A 16,286-nucleotide genomic window follows, 5' to 3' on the forward strand; every position below is an offset into this window, starting at 1 on the left:
CCTCTACGAATAGCAGCAACACCAATGCTTCTCCTCCCAAGAAGTGGCCTTTCGGCCCAAACTCGATTTTCTCTCCTGGCAGGGCAATAGCATCTTACATGGCAAGAACATGGTGTGTGGGTCCGTTATCTTGCAGCTAGTTGCCCCTGTCAGAAGCTTGACACATGTAAAAATCTTCTCGAGCTTTGGGATGGCAGCGTACCCAGCTCCTTTCGTGGGTTTCCACCACATCAAATTGAGAGGCATTGAGACGTAGCCCTCTGATGAAACTCCCTGGCGGCTACGACAACTCCCTTACTCACGCCTGGAGCCCTTAAACCGCTGAAGCCATCTCCACCTTCCATCTGATCAAATCAACATCCAAAGGCTATGAACCATGCTATCTTTTTAGGTGTGGCTCAATTATATAATCCCTCACCATGCTTGAACGGGGTAAGCTCTACACACTCCAGTCACCTCTTTCTTTAGCTTTCTAACCCTTCAAGAGCATGATCTTTGCCATCTCTTGGGGTCTTCACTCCTCAATGGAGTCTCTGATTATTTGGCCTGGACTAACTCGATCGTCGGAGGTGGCTTCCTGTCCTCAGAGGCGACCCACTTTCACTTTCTTTTTGTCTCAGGAGTAGGGGCTGGATCAGGAGCGAACCTTGTGGTCAAGATCATATTTCTTGCACCAACATTTGGCTCCGTCTATGGGAACTATCAACGAAGAGTCAGTTGCTTTCCCTTTGCTTGGATATAAACTATGAGAAGGAAGAGAGCTTGAAGGTCGTTGATTCCCAAATCTAAGGCTAACCTAATGACTGACGAGTCAGATGGGATTCCTGGATTTGAAGTTCAATGTAAACTATTCATGGCTTTTCTTCTCATAGCATCATTTTCAAACATACTTCATTTATGAAGTCACAGAGAAGTGTACAATGTATGATGTTCATCCAAAGACGTCTACCTACGACGAACCTCTTAAAAGTCAAGAAAGAATATCGTAGTGGGATACTGAGTTGCAGCCCTTTCTTAAGAGCTGAGCCACTTGTTCCCCAAGCATCAATTCTTCTTGCTCAAAAAAGAGCTAGCATAGCTCATCGCTCCCTCAATCGCAAAGTATTGACAACTACTGATACTCAGTAGCTAGTCGTGGAAGGAAGTCTTCAGCTACACACTGTGCAATAGAAGTTCTCGCTCAAAGTCTCCATACACGCACTAAGGACACCTTTTGGGGGAGGACTCGGCTCGCTGAGTAGACCGATGATTCTTGGTTCTGAGTGCTCTCCCATAGGTGCAACCATATGAGTTTGTGTGACTCTTTATAAGCTAAGATGGATCTTGACATTCTCTGGATGACACCACCGTTCTGTCTCCGTTATTAGTTTTCTCTTGTCAAGAATAGGAGAGGAGTCGGCAGGGCTATAAAAGTTGAGTTTCGAGGAAAAAGAATCTTTGACAAAACGTCCATCGCTAGGTTCTTGCAAGATTACGTTTCAAATCTCTCCCGAAGAGATGAAATACGACCACTGCATTTTACAAACCTGCGTAGGATAAGATTTCTCAAGGAATTCTTGCATGCCTTCGTGAAAGCTTCATTCCCCTACAAATAAAGCAGGTAGTACTCACTTCTTGTATTGTGTGATTTGATCAAAAAGAAAAAAAGAGGCCAAATTCCTTTCGCCAAAAAAGGAAGCCCATGGATGTCTATACCCATGGAAAGAAGGCAGCCATATCAGAAGATTAGGGAGCTGAACCATGGGATGGATAGAGTTCTGACGGGCACCAAATCGATAAACAAACGTCGCATCTCCGGATGTTTTCATGTTGTTTCAGACCTACCAGGAAATATCACCATCAAAGGCAACCATTATACACTGTTCTTCGAAAGATCCCATTCCTAAAAGAGGAAGCACAACCCGATTGAGCTAAATGAATCTCCATTTGACAAGTGTCTTTGCCCACTATATCTATGGAAGTGTGCGACTTGTCGACCTGAAAAATCCCTTGTGGTCTTCTCGGGTATTAAGGAAGTTGGAGAGTTCATCTCTCTTGTTCACACGATGATAAAAGTGGAAGCGAAGAAATTTTCCTCTAGCTAGTCACTTTCTGAAGAACATTCCTACTTTGTAGGAAAGTATTCCACAGCTCCACAAAAAGCATCCACGGCTTCGCTAAAAAGTGTCTACAATTTCGATAAAAGTGTTTTACAACTTTGGCAACTTCTCAAAAAAGGTACTCCCATTCTCTCCCTCAAAGCCTTGAACAATAGCAAGATATTCTTCATAACAAGATTTGTCAAGAAGAATAGGGGGCTAATAACCCTATGGTTGTCGACCAACGAGTCAGGCCAGATTATTGCAAAAAAACTATGGCTTGTCAAAAAACATACAAATCCCTGAGGAGAATGAGCCCAACCTAGAATGGGCCTAGCAGATTGCACAAATGAAAGGCCACAAGGGTAACGCAAGGGTCACATGTTTAGGCCAATAAGGCTAAAGATAGACTTCTATTCATTGCCAAAGGAGGTACAAAAAGTTCATAAAAAGAGATTCCCAAAAACGGAATCCCACAAGAAACAGTTCTCAAAACGAAAAGAAAAAGGGGTCTACTGGTTAAATTTTCAAGCATCTTCAAGGACGGTCACTACTATAGTACCATTCGGATTGACTTGTTGGGGGGAACCGGCTCAATTTCCTTTGGAGGATCATTGGCTTTGAAGGGGGGACCTGAGGAGCTTGATGGAGGCTGTGCGACATTCTCTGGAGAGGAGCACATCCAACTAAATGCCGGAATTTCCAGATGCCTGCAGGAATTTGCGTTGAAAGGAGAATCTTTGCAGACTTCCCTCAAGCATGTCTTCGGGAGCTTTTCGGTCATTAGCTTAAAGGCATGGTTAAGACCATGCTCAAAGCCCGGCACTGCAGTATCTGTCAGCTCCCTCTAGTACTCCTCTGACTTTTTAAAAGCCGCCACAACTTCTCTTCCTCCATCTTTCAGCCTTTTGACCAACTTCGTGATTTCGGCTAGAAGAACAGGGTTCTGATTCTCGTTGATGGAAAGCTTGGTCGTCAGGGTTTCTCTTTCTCTCTGGAAGGTGGCCTTAAGACTCTCCAATTCTTGGTTCCGCATTTGAAGCCTAAATCTCTCTGATTGAATAGAAAGCTTCTCTCCAACCAATTGCTGACTGACCTTGTCTGCTACGTCCTTTTCTTTCACGGCCTTGTCTCTCTACTTTATGCAAAGGGCATTGCTACTAATCAGTTGCTGGACTTGCTCCTTAACATTGTTAAACTTCCTCAAAAGCACATCTCTTTCTTCAACGACGGTAGCATGTTCGACCTTTAGAGTGGCGTGTTTATGTTGGAGATCTAATAAGTTCTTCATCTAAGAGGACAGAAAGTTGCTTCGGCAAATTATGCCCTCGGTAAGGAAAGCATTCTCATAAGCAATCCTGAAGGGCAAAGAGAAAAACATGTGAGAGCAATGGTATAAAAAATAAAAATAAATATATAAAGAAAGAGAGAGAGAGAGAGAGAGAGAGAGAGAGAGAGAGAGAGAGAGGTTAAAAATTGAAAGTAACAGAGGTCTTACTCAGCCAATCTGGAGGATAACATATGCAGAGGAAGGTTGTCTGCTGTCACTTTGATAGGGTCCTCTTCTTCCCATGCGGTCGGCAGACCGGTCTCTTTCTTCACTTCTTGAAGAATCTCTTTTAGGGTCTTCAGTTCTGAGTTAGCGGGAATCTTTGATACTGGTTGCGGGAGCACTTAGGAAGGAGTGGGAGAATCATTTTTCAATCCTTTAGATTTGTCTTGCTCTAGTCTGGCTGCTGTACGAGAAAGGTTGTACCATTGAAAGAGAGTCTCCCTATCAACTTGTACGCTGGAAGTTGCAAAGGACAAAGACTTCTCAGAAAGCGGATATTTGGCCTCAAATCTATTTTGGGAAAGAAGCAGGATAAGGGGGCTCACCAGGCATCACTCCCCCACGAATGAGGGAAGTTTCATAATCCATCTCACAACCATGAATGGGGCCCCCCTTTCCTTTCAGAAAAATATTGAAAAAACGCTCCTCTTTCTTTCCTAAAGAGGATTTGTCATCCAACCTCCTAATATCTTAAGGGGAGATAGATGGCCAGGAGCATGAGATATAGCCTAAGGGGACTTTGCAGGCTATGTATCTCTCCTTCCATCTCTTGTGGGTCTGTGGCAGAGTTCCTTCTTCCAAGACCATGAACTTACGAGTGGTAGTACCACGCTTACTAAAGCTGTACCACCCAACTCCGCCAACAACCCTGACTGAAGAAAGACATCTAAAGAGGTCCAAGCTGCATTCTACGCCGAAGCAATGGCAACACCCATGAAGCCGAAAAGGTATCTCCACCCGTTGGGTGCTAGCATCCAGGGTTAAGCCCGTAAAATTCCAAAGTCTATTTGACAAAAGGGCAGAGAGGAAATCTCAGGCCACCCAGTAAAGAATCAAAATATAGAGGGATCTCTCCTTTTGCGAGTAGGTTCGCCCTCTCATAGGGACCGGGAAGTCTCACCTGAAAATCCTTAGGGATTCTAAAGACAATCTTCATCAATGTCAAATGGGACGGATGAAGAAGGTTGGGGTAGTCCAAAGGTCCTAATTTGGGTTCGGTAGAACGACGCTCTATAAAAGAAAGAAGTTGAAGGTAGGCTTCAGCAACCATACCAGCATGATCGACATGAGCATTCTGTTGGGAAGCCATTGGAACTCCTGAAGAGGGGCCACTTGTTTTCGGGGTGAGGGCTTCTTCTTCTCCTTCTTCTTCCTCCTTTTTGATTGAAGGCTCCGGTGGGTTTTTGGTGCACTGGAGTAGGGTTTGATCCTTCTTGCACTCTTCTTTCCTATTTCGCCCAAAAAGAAGTAGATAGACCTACCCAGGGAGCAATGGATTTGCTCAATCTTGTTCGCTAGAGTTTCAGAAAATGATGATGACGGTTGCAGAATGAACAGTGACAAGGAAGGGTTGTAGGCGTCCGATTTATAAACCCACCTTTTTGGAGCCAAAAGCGACGTTCTGGATTTTCTGAACATTCGTACCTCATCATTCCGATGCTTTGTTTCTGATGATGGGAGATGAACACCAAGCGATTGGGCAAAGATCTTGGGAAAATGTGCACGTCGTCGAAGACAACCTGAGTTGTTGGAGCAACCAGCGGTTTTGGCCAGAATTAAATTCTGTGATTACCTACTTTTTGAAACTCACTAAAAGAGAATGCAACTTAGTGGAGGATCGTTTCGTCCTCCCGAGAAGTTTCTTTCAGGCATTAGAAGCACATCAAAGCGGGAAGTATATAATCTTCACAACAATGGTCCGTCATAAAGATTAGGGGGCTTATGTTATTGTCATACTCCCTCGGTCCAAAGAACTAGTTCATGGGCCAATCCAGAACCGTTTGCTGGGCCTGGGCTCCTCTATGAATAGCGGCAGCACCAATGCTTCTCCTCCTGAGAAGTGGCCTTTCGGCCCAAACTCGATTTTCTCTCCTAGCAGGGCAAGAGCGTCTTACGTGGCAAGAATCATTGTCCGTTATCCTACAGCTAGTTGCCCCTGTCAGAAGCTTGACACACGTAAAAATCTTCTTGAGCTTTGGGATGGCAGCGTACCCAACTCCTTTCGTGGGTTTCCACCACATCAAATTGAGAGGTCACTAAGACGTAGCCCTCGATGGAACTCTTCTGGCGGCTATGACGACTCCCTTACTCATGCCTGGAGCCCTTAAACCGCAAAAGCCATCTCCACCTTCCATCTGATCAAATCAACATCCAAAGGCTATGAACCATGCTATCTTTTTAGGTATGGCTCAATTATATAATCCCTCACCATGCTTGAATGGGGTAAGCTCTACACACTCCAGTCACCTCTTTCTTTAGCTTTCGAATCCTTCAAGATCATGATCTTTGCCATCTCTTGGGGTCTTCACTCCTCATGGAGTCTCTGATTATTTGGCCTGGACTAACACGATCGTCGGAGGTGGCTTCCCATCCTCAGAGGCGGCCCACTTTCACTTTCCTTTGGTCTCAGGAGTAGGGGCTGGATCAAGAGCGAACCGTTTGGACAAGATCATATTTCTTGCACCAACACTTTGAATTTCAGTTCAGGTTGTATGGTGCTAGATGGATTTAGCATGCCAGTTGTATTACTGTGCTCCAGGTGAGATGTTTGTACTTTATCAGCCTTTTGGTAGTGATTTAGAATCAAAGGCTAGACAGAAGTCATTTGAACCATGATCAAATGGACCAGCATTGGACTAGGCCAGCTGAAGCCAACCTGGTCAACCCAGTAGTCTTCTTAAAGGGCCAAAAATAGGCCCAAAAAACTGGCCACATGAAACGGTATCACAGCCCCGGATTTGATTCAGTGGTAATATCCTATAGAAGATTTGTGGGGCCTCAGATCAATTTTATTGAGATTTTATTCTTGGGAGATTAGTTTCTAATTTCATTGCTGGCTGATTTTTTGGTGATCTCTATACTGATAGTATTAGAACTTGCCGCTCCCTCTCATTTTGTAGCTATTGATGTGGGTCTAATTTTTATGTATTTATTTATTTTTAAAATTTTGCTGCTAGCCTTTAAAGAATTCTTGTTGGTTTGCTTCGTCTTGCGACGTGAGACCATCTAACGCACACTGTTGATTGTAGGGGTGGATGTTTGGCCTTGATGGATTAAACCCACATTGGGCTATCCTAAGCTTGAACAAGGTTTGGGCTAAAAAAAATTTGCTCAAGGATGGGTCAAGGTTGATTGAGGGTGGTCTTGGATCAAGTAGGAGTGGTTAGGGTTGAGTGCTTGATTTTGTGTTGGCCTAGTTAGGCTTAAGGTAATGCTACAATACTTAGTATCAAGGTTATGGTGTTTAAAAGCTGGAACCCAACTTTACCCTAATTGCTGCCCCATGTGATATATGCAGAAGGACATCACCTATCATTGTGATCTTTTAAAGGTATAAGAAAACTTAATGTGGTACCGCAGATGCGGTGTATTCTAGTTGAGAATGTTGTTTGAGGTGGCTCTGCAATGTGAAACAAAGGCTTAAGACGTCAATGTTAGGAGGAGCAATTTATTCTGATTAAAGGAAACATAAAAAACTAGTATATGTCTAAAATGGCATGGAGTGCCAATGTGGAGTGTTCCATCTCCTTTGTTGAGAAGATGATGGTTATGAAGAAAGTTGAAAACCAAGGAGAAGGTCAAAGAGTTCGTCTTCACTTCTGTCCTCAGTGACTATAATCAGTCGTCTTTCATCCACTGGTTCTATTACATAGTTCTCAAATCCTAATTGAATAGTGAAATTTGGTGTGGGAAATTATCAATCTAGACTCGTAAGGCCTTGTGCCTCTGCTCTTGATGAAAGATAAGAACCAAACTATGCCTGGAACACCAAGAACATCGTTGCGATCAACCTGCACAAAAGCCAAGTTGGTGAGGGGATGAAGGTGGTGAAGTTTACGACACTAGCTACCTTATTGTATTATAGCTAGCACGAGAACATTTTTATAAGTGGTTGTCTAAATTTACATGGGCAGCAGGTTATAGGAATTGAAATAATATCAACTACATTAGAGATGAGATGGAATCATGGAAGTCGAGGTTCAGCCATGGTGACAAGAGGTATCCTTTTAAGTGTAGAGATACCATAAACGTCATTCATGTCCAACTCCGGGGTTGCATATCACTTGGCAGTTCTAAAGGAACCCAAGTACGAGGTTCGCCAAGTATGATTGAATCATCTTAGTCCACCGTCCAAGACCATAGCCAAAGCACATCCTCCTCCCTGATCCAAAGGTAAAGAGCTCAAAATCATGCCCCTTTATGTCAATTGCTTATTATCCAACGCCTCGGGTGGAATTCTTTGGTGTTTCCCGTAGTGTCGGGTCCTTCCCTATAGTCCATTGGCTAACTTGTACCCTATCTCCGGTTCTAATATTATAACAAGTAACATTGCGATCTTCTTGAGCCTGGTGAGATGTTACCTATGGTAGATTGGGGATGTCTTTCTCTTCAACCTCTTTCTCTCCCAACTACCCTATCCAACTCTTTTGTAGCTCTTTGAAGCTCTCTCGATTTTTTAGAAGCAGAGAGAAAAAGAGCCCACACCATTGAGACAAGAGCTCTCAGTGCTAGCTGCTAGTAGTTCTTGAAAGATCGAATCAAAGAATAAATAGCACATTGTTATTGTGCATAAGTTCATCAGTAGTAGTGGGTGAATAGAAAGAGAAAAATTCCCCTTGGACTTAAAACATTATGCCTTTAAGAAGAGTTGGGATCCTTAACGCGTCGTGGTAGAAGATTGTGATCCCCTAATATTGGTGGGCAGGGTGGATCTCACCCATAAACATGTGGATTTGAACTTAAGAATGTGTGGTAATCATAATCCTTGATCTCAACTCGTAAGAGAGAAAGATTGAGTAGGGGGAAAAAAAAACAGCTAGCCTTGCATGGGGGTGTGTACCATATCAAGAAGGAATATGCTACAAGAATGTACCACAAAAGAAAACTAATCACGCATCCGATTAGAACCTTAAACATTGTGAAGTAATCCCCGTTGTTTTCTATGCAATAGTTAATGGATTTCAAAAATATCTTTTGGGTTTTATAATTATTATTGGTAGTGTTGCGTATGATGAACTTATTAGGAAGTTCAATTATAGATATTGGTTCTGCCTTTTTCCTGATGTGGGTTCTACAGTCCATTAACAATTCAGCTTGATTCTAAGCTCTGGAATTGCATTGAATGAATCTTTTATATATTCTACTTTTAATAAAACAAAAAGAGAAAAACTAAATCTTAGGGATAGGGGCAGATGTGTCACACCCCGCCCGCCGGGCCCGGTTACCCGCCCGACGACCCGTGGGTGCGACCGCACGGACCAGGTTTAGTCTATCAATAATAATAAATACAAAACATGAACAAGAGCAAGAATAGTACAATAATCAATAAAAGGTTACAGAGTCCAAATACCCAAAAATATCCAAGAACGAACGAAAGAAGGAAGATCAAGAACAAAAGTAATACGAGATCAGCGGAAGCAAAGAATAACTAAATAACCACTCGGAGGCTCAGCCGCAAGCAGATCACGCGGCCACACGCCAACGAGAAGGCTCCATATGAATCACTCCAACCCGACAGTGCAACCACCGACGAATAATACAACAAGAAAGGAATGAGTTCCAACGAACCGAAGGAACAAGCAACTCAATATATGCAATACAATCCACGAATGCACAATGAAATGATATGGATGATATGCGAAATATGAATGCACTAAGACTAACAGCAAGCCTAACACGACATGCAAGAGATACACCAGCCCCCTTGGGTAAGTCCATCACCGACCGGCAAGGACGGTACCCAGGGACCGGGCAAAGGGGAAGTCCACACGGCCCAAACCATGGTCGGGGGTAAGCAACACCCCACCACGACCATTGGCAATGAGTACAGCGCAGCGGGGCAACCAATGCAAGGTCATAATGGTAACAACAAGGAGTCAGATACCCCCATGGCACCAACCAACCGGTCAGATCCTGAACCAGGAGTGAGAACCCTCACGGATTGGCACCGCCGTGGACTCCACCCAACCCATGGTCATCCACAAAGGGGCGGATGCCTCATGACCCCACGACACCCGGTCCGTCCGACGCCATGAGCCCAACCCAACAATGCAACCCACCAACAGACCAAAGGGACCACCGAGCCCGCACGGACGGACCGTGGATGAAACATAGCACGCACCAGTCACGGGTCACCCGGCAACCCCCGCCGAAAGGGAAAGCAGGGGGACCAGCCATGCAACAGACACCCAAGATATCATCCAAGAATCATGATAGTGGAGACACAGCAGCAGGCCCACCACACCCCGATATCCCAAGCAAGATATCCCAAAGGAAACCCCCCACACAACACACACAACACCACATACCAGAACAGGGCAATACAAAAAGATGAAGACATCAAAGAACACCACTAACAGCAAGATACAATAAGACACATGCAACAAACCAAGTACATGATCAAAGAATAGTAAATAGAACAGCGAATCACAGTAAGTAAGCATATAAATAAGAAGCATGCCACGAAAGTAGAAGTCCCAACGCAATCCAAAAACAATAAGACAGAAACAGAGAACACCAGGCATAGGGTCACAAGAAGTATAAGAGCAAGAGCAAAACAACAAAAACAAACCACACGCGGAAACCGCGGGGAAGCGACCCCACAAGGACCGCCGGCAACCCGAAACGACACACCGACAACCGGGGATGACAGCCGAACAAGCAATAGGCAGAACAAGGGGGAACAAGAAACCAAAATAACAAAGAAACCCAAACACCCGAGGGACCACCAAAACAAAGCGGGGAGGGACAGGACCACAAGAACAGAAAAGGGAGAACAACAAACAAGAGAACACAACAAAGGGGGTGGGTCATACAAAGAGGTAAAAGAAGAGAAAGAAGAGGAGAAACCAATGAACACCAAGAAAGAAGAAAAGGGACAAAGACGACCGCGCGGCACGCCCAAAAACAACGAACAAAAAGCGAAAGGGGAGGGAGAAAACGAAGGGGAAAAAGGGACCGAAGGGGGAGGGGGGGAAAACCACGCAAGCCCCAGAAACAGGGGGCCAAGGGGTGAACCCACCACCGAAAACAGGGGGAGACCCATCGACCTCCAACACCCGCCAACGAGATCAACTCCTAGAGGGATCTCAACAAGAGAATCCGATCCAGGGTGGATATGGATCATGGACTCTTCGGACACCACAAAATTATTGTAGACCGGGTCTGGATCTGCTCGGTTCGGGTTAGAAAATGGGGGTTGTTACAAGATGCATGACTTAACATCTTGAGGCGCCGAAAAATGATTACAATTTCCTTTTTCATTTTTCGTTTTCCAGTTGAAAGAAAATTCATTGCAAAGAACTGCAAGAGAGCAAATCAAAAGCATCAACAAGCCATAGAGTGACAGAAGGCCAATTTGTCTTACTTTCCAAAAGACAGGTCTACCTAGCTAAAGAATCAGCAATGCCATTGGATTCTATAGAAATATATGAAACTGACCAACACGAAGAATACTAAAGAAAAGCCTTACAATCCTCCACAACAGCCACCACCTCAAGGGAAATTAGATATAGACCCCTTGTGTTTGCAATCAATTACATTTACTACTCTGACAAAAATCAATTACAAATATCCCTTTGCTGCTACAACAGAGCTGTCCATTTATAACTTACAATCCTTAATAGTAGGGGGTATTTGTAATTGATTTTATTTTAGGGGTGGTAAATGTAATTGTTTGCAAACACAAGGGGTCTATACGTAATTTGCCCTATGCTCAGAGCCTCGCAAAGGAGATTACCAACTGAAGACAATCAAACTCAAAAATAACATCCTTCAAACTCACATCACCCGTTGTTATCATCTCAAGTCAGAGCAAATCGGTACCCAATTGCTTTCCCAAGTCTAAGCATTGAACACCTTTGGCAACTGAATAACACATTGGCTATTCTCGTAATTAGGCCCAGTTGGGGAAATAAATTGACTTAATGAAATTGGCCCAATAACCACTAGGAATTTCCCAAAGTCTCCAGCCCCCTTTACAAATAATGCTTGATTATGCAAATGGAGGTCTCAAAAGCACAACGCACCTTGTTCCTTAGATTTACACAATCTTGTGCATGAAAGCCAATGCATTTCATGCCTTCATTGGGCCCACCCAATAAAAATTATATAAATCCTTCTTGATTTTATCAAGCACACCACAAGGGAGAGAGAAATGGATTATGGACCCAACATATGTAGCCATAGTTGATCCAACCAATTTGATGAGGAGTTCATGGCCTACTTGAGTCAATAACTTATGTTTCCACCTTTGAACTTACTACAAACAAAAGGAGGAGGATGGGAAGGAAAGTTTGCTTGGGAACGGAGAAAGTTGTATAGTATAAAGGGAAGCAAAGGAGGGACTCATGGAGATGTTGAGGACATGGGGAAGCATGACAATTTCAACCAAGAAACAACGAAGCCAATTGTCTTTTCACTTTGAATAGAGATATATAATTTGCGGATTAGAATAAATTTAATTATCACAATCATATGCACACTTCAATCTGATTGTAATTTTATCTAAAATAATCAAACAAAAAATTATAACAACTTAATTATCAAGTGTTGGTTTTTACCAAATGAACTAACTCCTTAAGATATGATAGAGAAATGTTATGTTCAATCAGACCACAACACAGAATAGGCCTCCGGATATAATCCATCAAGCAGGACACATCTTTGGTGAATTTCACTAGCACTTGCCTTTCTCTCACCTGCACATAGAAGAAATCCAAGAATAAATTGATACTGAAAATCCATAAAGATAGAGTATAATGCCAAGTCAATAAAAGATTACCTTGCCACTAAGCTAAGATCATCATCAGTTACATTATAACTCATCTCTATTTCAAAAGTTGCATAAGTAGAACTTGTCGATGGTTCACCGAGGAAAGGTACAGTCTCTTGATTATGTTGTGTCAAAGATTGTTCGTAGAACATCTTCAAAGAATCAAGCTCTTTTGCAACTTCCTTCATTGTTGGCCTATCTTCCCTTTTATCCTTTAGGCAATCTCTTGCAAGTTCAGCGACTGTCAATAATTGTTCTCTCTTCCCATCAATTAATATTATGTCATCAATAATATTAAAAAGATTTTCATCTTTCATTGAAGATAAAAAATATGACACTAGTGTTGTACACTCCCCATATTCTTCAAATAAAAGTGGTTTTTTTCCAGTCAAAAGCTCCAATAGAACAACTCCAAAACTATAAACATCACTTTTATCAGTTATCTGGCCTGTAGGAAGACATTCTGGGTCTAAGTATCCATGAGTCCCTTGAATCTGTGTCATCCTTTGAGTTTCATCCAAAGGAACCAATCTCGAGGCTCCAAAATCAGATACCTTAGCCGTATAATTATCATCCAGTAATATATTTGAAGACTTGACATCTCTATGAAAGATAGGTACTGCATGAGAAGAATGCAAATATGCTAGAGCATCGGCTGTTTCTGCAGCAATTCTTAAACGATTTCCCCATGAAAGACTAGATGTTTGATTCTTCCTATGGATATGTTCAGAGAGGGTTCCATTAGAAATGAATTCATAAACCAATAATGGAACCTCAATCTCTAAGCAACAACCCAGAAGCTTCACCACATGCCTATGATTGATTTGAGAGAGGATATCAACCTCATTTATAAACTGTATAATTTGGCCTTTGTCCACAATTTTGGATTTCTTAATGGCAACTACTTTGCCACTTGATAAGGTACCCTTATAAACTCTACCAAACCCACCTTCGCCAATTATTTGAGTCTCATGGAAGTTATTAGTTGCTTTCTTTAATGCTTTACTAGAGAAAATTTTGGCAATATCTTTTTCCCTTTCTTTGAAGCAATTTGTTGTTGCAATAACTGACCTCCATTTTGATTGAAGAATTTTTCTCTTTGTCTATGTTTTCTTTGAATTGCCCAATACAAAACCCAAACAAAGGCAGATAAACCCATGAAACCTGCAACGGTACCTACATGCATAAAGTCAGATTTAGATATATAAAAGTAATCTTTAATACTTGAGGATTTATAAACAAATAATTACCCATTTTGGATTGTGATTGAATGCAATAACAAGTGTTTTGATTGGTTCTCTTTCCTCCTTTGGTATTTTACGATTTGAATCTCTTACATTTTTCAATTCAAGTCAGAGTAGATTAATTAGTATGTCAAGCAATTGGGTGGCCTACATGCTACGCTTATCTGATAAAAGTATTCCTTTGCAAAGGAGGAATTCATAAAAGAACCATGCAAGAAAATTGCAAATTTATTATCAATAAATAAATAAAATTACCTGCAACAATTATAATTGTCATGTCTCTAGTACAGCCAGAACCACGTAGCCTACCATAGCCATCGATATGGGGGATCATTCCATCGCCACGATAGCCTTCTCGACAATGGCAGGTATAGTTCCCATAGGTATCCTTGCATATAGCATTTGGAGCGCAATAATTGCTATTCCAATCTTCACACTCATTTTTGTCTTCATCAAAATCATAACATATCACAAGAATGACGACAAGTTGTTAGCTACTGTAACAAAGTTTAGATGCACGAATGACAACAACAAACTAAGGACTCAAAAAAAGATAAGATACTACTTACCTTGGCATCCTTGATGAGGGAGATAAGGGTTGCCTTCAAAACCATCCTTGCAGGTACAATTGTAGCCAGGGGCATTGGTTGAATTAGAGGGATAGCTATTTGGCCCGCATATCTTATTGCCAATCGCCCAATCCAACACAACTGGGATATTTGATCTATCAAATTCCTCTCTTGAAAGATTTAATGAGTTAAAGGTGAAGGATTCATAATCACCTATGAAGGCAAAGCTGCAACGGCTGAACTTCGGATTCGATTTGTTGCTAGAAACTCCAAAAGTCACCTGAATTTCATTCAAACCCAAAGGTATTGAGGTCTGGCAACAACCAATTCCAGAACAAGACCCATTGGTCACACTATCCAAATTATCACACATTGATATGCACCCACTACTGAAATTTGCGCGATCTATACCAAAATTTGATTTTAAAATGGCAACGGTGTTGCAACCTATGCCTATGAGCTTATTGCGGGTGGCTGAAAACGTGAACGGTGTGGCTAAGAACTTGTCATAGGATGCTTCTGTTAGGTTTCCTGTATTATTGAAGCATTCATAAGAAGCATATGGGAAACGCAAAACGAGAGCTCCCAATAATGATATCTCAAGAACCTCGCTGCCATCATTGTAAGGTTTGAGGGCACCATCCTGGGCATCACATGTGATTTTGTAGTTACGATCTCTGAAGCAACCTTCCCCGATGCCAAAAGGGTAGGGTATATCTACATCTCCACATTTGCTGTCGCAACCAGGCAAGGCTAGTGGCGGTGGAACTGCCGTGGCTATATCTACTAATGAAAAAAGAAATAGGAACACCAAAAGATTCATAACGATGGCTAAACTTATGATTTCCATCTGATCTTCTACAGAAATACTAAAACCAAATATTTGATTACACCAACCTGCTCGTACTAGTTCTTCGAAAGTACTGCTTCTGCTAAATCAACAAAAATGAGTAAGGCAATTTAGAATGGGTTTGGTAAGATTCTTAAAAACAATTCTTGGTCCTTTTTGATATGAGAGAATAAAAGAATAAGTCTTATGCCATTCTTCTCTCTCTCTCATTATCATCACGTGTTCTTCGATTATTGTCGAAAAAGATAAGATTAAATAACTGAGTACTTGGGAGTTCGGAGTTCAGACCTTTCACATCGCATGACTTTCTCGAAAAAGGGGAAACTGATTTAAAATAACAAAAGTTGAAAAGTACAGCTGGCATCTCATTACATTACCATCACATGGCCTTGGATTATTGGCGGAAAAGAAAAACGTTAAATAATACTTCAAACTTTTCACTCACATGCCTTTCCCATGCTATTCTCGAAAAATAAATTAATTCAAAAAAAAACAAAAGTTGAATCAGGACTCCTGGCCTCTGGTTATCATCACGTGAGTACGTGACTTCCATTATTCTCGGAAAAAAAAAAATTGAAAAACTAATACCACAGACCTTTCACATCTCATGGCTTTTTATCGTACTCTCGGAAAAAAAATTGAAAAGAAAAAAAGTAGTTTCCGACATTTTTGTCCTTTTTGGTTCTTTTCATGTAGAACCAGATTCTTGCTCTCACAAAACAACAATTATGGAGAGAAAGTTTAAACTATTCCCCATAAATGATCTGATAGAAGACCAGCTAATGCGATACGTATCGTACGTCACTAACATAATAGTAATAGCAACCAAAGCCAGTGATCCAATATGTTCACAGGTAACTTGAATGGGAAATGCAGTTTGGCCTGGTCTTCTCTTACTTCAGCTTCAGCTCCTTCTTGCTTACTTTTATTAATCAAGCTATATCTTTTGCATCAAGTTGTGCATCCGATGTGGATACTCTTCCACCCATCAGGGTTGCAATTTTGGGCACTGGAAGTTGTAGCGTAGTTTTTCAGATGCCCTTGTTTGATGTTTGTTTTTGTATGGATCATTATCCTGTCTATTTTTGACAAGGAAATGGACTTTGTAGATATGTGACATGTATCCTAACATTACATAAAAGGTTGATGTAACATATAAATGGATTTCAACCATTCGATATGATGTTGGGACACATGCCATATATCTACAAGGAAATGGA

The 16,286-nt window shown here is 41.9% G+C and overlaps 1 protein-coding gene across 1 annotated transcript; it reads right to left on the minus strand.

Annotated features, from left to right (window-relative positions):
• Positions 1–12,079: 12,079 nt before the first annotated feature.
• Positions 12,080–15,180, minus strand: LOC149016331 (wall-associated receptor kinase 2-like). Its single transcript, XM_089155805.1, is given in 5 exon segments — positions 12,080–12,329; positions 12,413–13,436; positions 13,439–13,579; positions 13,903–14,094; positions 14,217–15,180. Coding segments are annotated over 5 exon segments (2,211 nt in total). The 5' UTR covers positions 15,067–15,180; the 3' UTR covers positions 12,080–12,325.
• Positions 15,181–16,286: the final 1,106 nt, after the last annotated feature.

This window comes from Hakea prostrata, chromosome 5, assembly GCF_041222555.1.
Source record: "Hakea prostrata isolate BN-2017 chromosome 5, UWA_Hpros_2, whole genome shotgun sequence".
Taxonomy (NCBI): domain Eukaryota; kingdom Viridiplantae; phylum Streptophyta; class Magnoliopsida; order Proteales; family Proteaceae; genus Hakea; species Hakea prostrata.